Here is a 7,055-nt window from a genome sequence, read left to right on the forward strand (position 1 = left end):
AGGAATGCTGGGGAGTGGGTTGAGCCAGCATGCCTGTATGGCAATGGGGCAGGATGGGTGCAGAATGCCAGCAAGCTGCACGGGCCTCACGCTGGCCAAAAAGAAAGATGTGGAAAGGTGGGCGTACCTGTATGTAGGTCTTGGTGAGAGTGGTGATAAATTTGGAAGCTGAGTTGTGAAGACTGGTATGACAAGGGTTATAAAAAGAAAGAGGAGGACAAGAATAAAGCTTGAAACTGATACCTTTTCTTTTAACGCACCTTGTTTCTTTGATTACCAGATACAACAGGAGTGCCTTAAGATACTTGTACAGTCTCTGGCTTCTCCAGAGTAGTGTAGAAAGAGAATGGAAGCAATAAACTGTAGAGAAAAGATGCCATAGCAAGTATCCTGACAACAGTTGTGGAGGATGTTGAAGCTGTATGTCAAATAGTTTCAGAAAATGAACAGGAACCTCTATGACTAAGAATAACTAGTGAGTTTCCATACGTTTCAAGGCACAAATGGATGCAACATTTTTGCCTGGTAACTCTTACCAGGCAAAATCCTTATTGTAATTGGCTTTTTAAATAAAATTATCTGTTCTGGTCCACATGGATTTGGCCAGTGCCTTCCAGTTAATTAGCATCAGGCAGAAATCTCTCTTTCCTGCCCATATGGAGTTTGCATTTTGAGAACTGAAGGAGGTGGAGAAGGCAGAAAGGAGGAAGATGGAAGGATGTGCTTTCTTCAGAGGCTACAGACACCCACCAGTGGTCAAAAGAGAATGTAAAACACAGTTGCTCTTTAAGGCATTAGTGGTCATTAGAAATTGCCTTATTGTAAGTGTAAAATGCTTTTCTGAGACAAGTGATGTTCAGTGTGTTAATACTGATGCTGTTACTGCAACCAAACATTAGAGGAAAAAATACTGGTAATACCCAACAAATTCTTATTCCCTTCATTACAAAATCTTTGTCCTCTGCTCATATATTTCACCTAAAGAAATTATTTCCTTCTGTTTAGAGAGCATTAATTGATAAACTGTTCCTTGCTTGCTGTTACGCCTGGTTTAGGAAGTCAAAGGCTGGATGAATTGTATGAGCCATGGTACGTTCACCTGACAGTTAGTTGGCCTGACAAATAATCTACCATAAAACAATTCAGATCTGAATTTCCAGACCTTAATTACTCCATGGTAAAGTGCCCAGACCACTCTTACCCTGCAGCAAACTAGTTTTATCTCTCTTTCATTTAATCAAATGTTATTCATTCAAACTGAATGAAAGAGCAGTATCCATTTGCTGCAGGATATATATGCACAAAAACAGTTAGGGCTTAGCTGTTCTGTCTATGCAAGTTCATACTTTAGCTTACCTCCTCATAGTGTGTTTACAAGACTATATCCTAGGGATGGGGTATAGAATGAATGGGCAAGTCAAAGCATCCATTAACCTTGAGAAAGACTAGAACAATATTCCCCCCTTTTACTGTGTGTCAAAAGCCTTTCTTCTCTATTACACCTTTGATACAGCTCTCCCATTAGCCATTTGCCCTTCTCTAGGTTTTAACAAGAGACACAAAATAGTGTTTATTGGTTTTGTCTATGCAAAGACAATCTCAAACTGTCCCTGGATGGCTTCCTTGAGTGACGGTATGATTCGAGTTTCAATTCTTTCCTGTCCTGGTATGCTCTTTTTTTGATATATCTACAAGTTTAGTGATGCCAGGAGGAAACAGTTCAGAGCTGGGATTTCCACAAGTTGTTTTATTTAGTGATAAAAAGGTCTGTAAGGTCTGGCCTCTGTAAAGACTGCAACATTTCTTAAATCTACACAATGTTTAGCCTTGTGGATGGGGCTCTACAGAGACATATCATCCTCATAGCTATTAACCCACCAGCCAAATCTCTGCTATGTCAAAAGTAGAAGCAGGGTCTTGCCTGAGACTAGTGTGAGCAAGCTTTAAGAAAACACCTCCTTTTAATCTTTTATGTCCTTACACCATGGCACAGACCTTTTCAATCATACCTATTTTCCTTATATGCAAATATTAAGATAATAAATTACTAGGAAAGCTAAATCAAAAGATTTCTACGGTACCTCAGTATTCATTATTCAGACTGACATCATTATTATTCTTATCTGCTAAATGCTACTTTTCTTCCTACCACTTTGTTCTCCTTTCAATCTCCTTTAAAATTGCATTACAAAACGAGAACCTCTTGGCAGCTTCTGCCTTGATCCTAAAATTTAAACATGAGAGAAAGTAATTGGGAAGGAAGAACTATCATGGTACTGGGGATGATGAACATTCACTCTTAATTATACATTGTGTGTAATAGTAGAATACATGGCCCAGAAGGTTGCTTTTTAAGTATCTGATATTCAAAAGCTTTATCAAAAGATTTTCAAATATTTAAATGGACTTGTGCCACAAGTAACATGGAGATCACACATTAAGACATAAAAAAATGCTTAACTGTTGTTTACAGAGAGGCATTTGTACTTCACTTTTTCCCCTCCTCTCTTTCTCCCAAGAGACTTGATATACTACATACATTTAATAATACAATAATAATTTAATAATAATAATTTAATTAATAATTAATAATTTAATTAATAATTTAATTAATAGTTTAATTAATAATTTAATACAATAATAATGATGTCAGTTCATTGCTGACTGCATGCCTGCCTTCTGTTCTAAGCAGTTCAAGGAATGAGAGAAAAATTACACTTTCCCACAATAACTTATTTTCAAGACAATTTAGCACAATGGAAAGCTTTCTCTTAACTACAGTTTCAGAGACTGAGACACAATACATATTGTTACCTTTCAGCAGTGCTAACAGAAACTTATAGGGGTACCATAAAAATAAAAAGCTGAAACAACAGAAGAAAACAAGGAATTGCTATTAGGAAGCAATAATGGTTACATTGTTTTCATTCAAACATACGAAAAAATGCTGTTATCTTGAAGTTAATTAAGCAATGGGAATAACAACTTTTCCAGATGTGTAAAAATATGCTGCATTTGGCCATGTTGAAAATAATAAGGGAATTTAAAATTTAGACCCCGAAAGTGGTATTTAGCCTTTGATAGGTAGCTAGCTACCTGACAAACATTGCCAAACCAGGAACAGAGTAAGTAGACTGAGAAATGTTTTGTGACATCACTGTACACTTATACCAACTGGATTTGAGGAAGGGACACAAGCCCTTCCCTTCTGTAATAGGAATAAAAGTTCTAAATTAAAGGAATATACAAATCCCCCACACCTATTCCCCAAATCTCAGCCAATTTGTCAGCAATGCTGCTTCATATCCTGTAGCAGGAAGTAAAAAAATACACCTAAAAAATTCTTGATCTGGGGATTAATTGCTGTCAAATTTCACACAATCAGATATTTCCATTTTCTCTTGAGTACTCTAGGCACTTCTTCATTCCAAAGGTTTGGCAAGTTTTAAATACTTTCATTTCAAATGCTTTAATTCCCTCTTACTTCTATTCTCTGTCAAGCTTTCCTTTGACAGGGTCCCTGCTATCACTTCTTTGCATGGCTAAGCTACAACTTCTTCACTTATGACTGACAAGATTAACTGCTGCTGCAAACTGGTAGTTCAACAGTTAAGGGAAGAATGCAGTAATGAAGAAAGAGAAAGACTTGGGTATTGTAGGAGTAAGTATGGGCCACTAATATAAGTCCACTAGAGGTTGTATTGAGGTAATTTCCATTTGTACTAAAAAATGATTGTTAGAAAATGTTGAGGAATGCTGTTGCTGTTTGATTTTATGGGTCATGATATTATCCTGCATCCACCATATGAGTACAGTTAAGGATAAAGGGGTTTGTGGCTGAAACAAGGATGTGCAGAAGATGAAAGTAAATGAAATTGAATCTCAGAACTATAATCTGTATTAGCATACAAGTGCAGGTAAACCCTTGAAAGGTACTAACAATATATGACTCATCTCATTTGACAGGTGAAAGGACAGACTTGTGAAAATACATTAAATTTGCAAGTCAAGTCACATTTTATCTATTTGATCTTCAAATAAAAAGCAATACAAAAAAATATTAACCTAATGGAAAGACATCAGAAAAACAAAGCAAAACTTATTTTGTTTCTTTTTATTGCAACTTTCCAAACCACGTGAGAGGTGAAAATGGATTCCAATAATGATATAGGTGAGACAGACTTAATTCTATATCATCTTAGAGTGGTGAGACAGACTTAATTCTATTATATCTTAGAGTATGGGAGTAATGTTCCAAAGCATTCTCCAGAACTCAGGCCTTAGCTAACCAAGACTGTCAAGAATTCCCTGGGACAGTGAAAAAGCTAAGGATATTCCCCCTAATAAGCACGCTATGGAAATAACTCAAATTTCTATTGATTTTAAGTTATCTCAAGTCTGTCTTTGACATTGTCTTGAAGGAGCTCTTAATTTTAGGCAACGTTGTAGGACTTTTTGACACTTAACTGTTTTTATACAAAGCAACAGTCACCAAATGACTTAAAATTGAAACCAAAATCTCTTTGAGCAATGTACACTCTTCATTACCTATACATGACTACTGTTTTCTGTGTGAACAATGACGTTCAAAACTAAAGCAACTTTTAAACTTAACAAAGAAACCTTTAATTGCAAGGAAAAAAAAAAAAAAAAAGCTAAACAAACCCCCAATATATAATTACCTGGTTGGTAGAAGTTTGGTGAAAGTTCTCTGGCAACTCCTCTTGCAATATCAGATTCCTGGCGAGCAGCCTGAGCAGCCTGATCCGCAGCATCAGCTTTAGCTCTTGCATGGGCAGTTCTGTACAGAGTAGAAAACAGTTTATAAGCAGAGGAGTCTTTTATGAGTTGCATCAATAATGTGAGAGCAAAGGACTACTGTCTTCAGCTACTATACCCTCTATTGTATAGTGCACTCTTATGTCCACTTGCTGTGAGTTACTGCAAATCAAAGTATTTCAGAATCAATACATTATTCTTCTCAGTTATTCACTCCTGCTGATCTTCCTATCACATTTTTTGTAGGTAAACAATTTACAGCCTAAGCTTATTATTAAAATTTCTAAATAGAAAAAACCAGGATCTGATCAAAACTTAGGGTTTTTATTTCAATACACATTACCTGAATGTGTACAGAAGTGTATAGAAGGTCAGACTGGGTTGACACTGACTACTAAATAGGGATCTGGGAGACCAGGATACAGTGTTCAAGAGGACTGTGGAACGCTATTACCTTTACTACATTTTGAAGTTAGTGATCAGTGCTGGGTGCCACATAACATTTTTTGAGGGGCAAAACTGAAGTACATCAGCCCAAAAAACTGAGAAATGTCTTCCACAATCAGACCATGTTGGAAAGGAATGTGATGGAAAACACGTCTGATGCTTCAATAGGCATTTGTGTAAATTGAGACTTAATAGATTTAAGTTCATGTAACTCACTGAATTTCAAATCCAAAATAAAGTAACTTTTCTGAAGCGAAAACAACAGTTCGAAATACTTTTGTAATCTGCCCTCTGCTTCCACTTTTTTCCTCCTGCTGTTTATTAAAAAGCCTCAAGAACAGCTTGTGCAAGTGCCTATGATTCCAGACTGTGTAAATTGATACTTGTGTTACTGTGAGATTGCATCACTGTTTGTCCCATCTTCTGTCCCCACTTCATTTTTCAAACAGTCATCTCTTTAAAAATTCCTGATGGCAGTGATCCCTCTGTGAAATGGTTCATTAGAACAGAGGGGATACTAAACATGGCAAACTGGCAGATTTTTTTGAACCTCTAGAGATATTAATAACATTTCTAAACCAGATATATTAAATTTCATGATCTTAGGAATTTTTTCATAACATTCAAGTAGATAATTTACACTTGAGTAAAAAAAAAAAAAAAATAGCTAAGAGGACAAGAGCAGCAGCAACTTTTATTCCATGGGCCCAGTGATGCTAATCAAAAGCAATCAAATAAATAACAGCTTTCAACATCTTTGCTGTGAAAATTCAATTTTATTTTCAAGGAATAAAGAAGAGTTCTGTATGTTTTAGACGCAGCAAGAATTAAATGTTCACATTAACCAGAATGAGCATCAAGAGATTAACAGTACGGCAGACTTTGCATTTCTAAAAGAATGTTTAATCCCGAGGGTACTAGTATAAACACAGACATAAAAAAAACCCACACAGACAGTTTCATCTGTGGTGCCTGGAGAAGATTTATTTAAGTTACATCCTCCCTAAAATGTGCACAGGGATAAATGCTGAACATTATTTCAAAGCTTAGCTTGTCATAATTTACTGGATAAATATCAGCTTATGCTGCCTTCCTGCAGGTCCCTCTAGGTGTCTGAGAAAAAAATCTAACAAGCATATAAGCAGTAACACCTTCAACTTGTACTCAGGATGAGGGAAAGAAACTGTTAATCAAAACAAACACATCGTATAATCCCATGTATGTTCCGTGCAGTTCATGAATGGCTGTATGGTAAGTGCTTGCTTAGTAACAGTCATCAACCCGTTCTTTCTCTAAAATCATTATTTTCAATTACATGAGCTATTCTTAGATCCTGCATAATTATGTCTATGTAGCATAAACCTAATGAAGCAATCCTAGCACTAGGACATTGTTTTGTGAGACAATAATATAGTCTGCACATAGATAAACTAGACACTGATGATCCTTTTGATGACAGAACAACCAGACTATTCTCATATAAAAATATTCTCATACTACTGCCATGGCTACAACAGATATTTTAAAAGCTAATATACTAAATGACTAGCATCAGGAAAACATTCTGCCAGCACAGTGCAGTTATTTATTGATGCCTGCAATTTTTTTGTATTATTATATCCAAGAAGCAAATCACACATCCTGTCCAAACACACAGTATCCATTAGGTTAAGGAAGTAAATGGTGACATGAGCTGAGTCACATGAAGCTGGGCAAAGTAAGACACAGCAAGAAGAAGCCAATGGAACAGAAGGTAAATGAGCACTATTTTCCTCGGCTGTCTTATCTCACACTTTTTTTTTTCTTCTTTTTTTTTTTTTTTTTTTTTT

At 36.0% G+C, this 7,055-nt stretch overlaps 1 protein-coding gene across 1 annotated transcript in view; it reads right to left on the minus strand.

Moving 5' to 3' along the window:
• JPH1 (junctophilin 1) overlaps positions 1–7,055 on the minus strand; it is a 72,837-nt gene that overhangs the window by 22,801 nt on the left and 42,981 nt on the right. Inside the window, exon 2 of the mRNA XM_009995579.1 lies at positions 4,683–4,801. Within this exon, the coding sequence (XP_009993881.1) occupies positions 4,683–4,801 (119 nt within the window). The remainder of the gene's footprint in view (positions 1–4,682; positions 4,802–7,055) is intronic.

Source organism: Chaetura pelagica, unplaced genomic scaffold (genome assembly GCF_000747805.2).
Source record: "Chaetura pelagica isolate M959 unplaced genomic scaffold, ChaPel_1.0 scaffold83, whole genome shotgun sequence".
NCBI lineage: Eukaryota > Metazoa > Chordata > Aves > Apodiformes > Apodidae > Chaetura > Chaetura pelagica.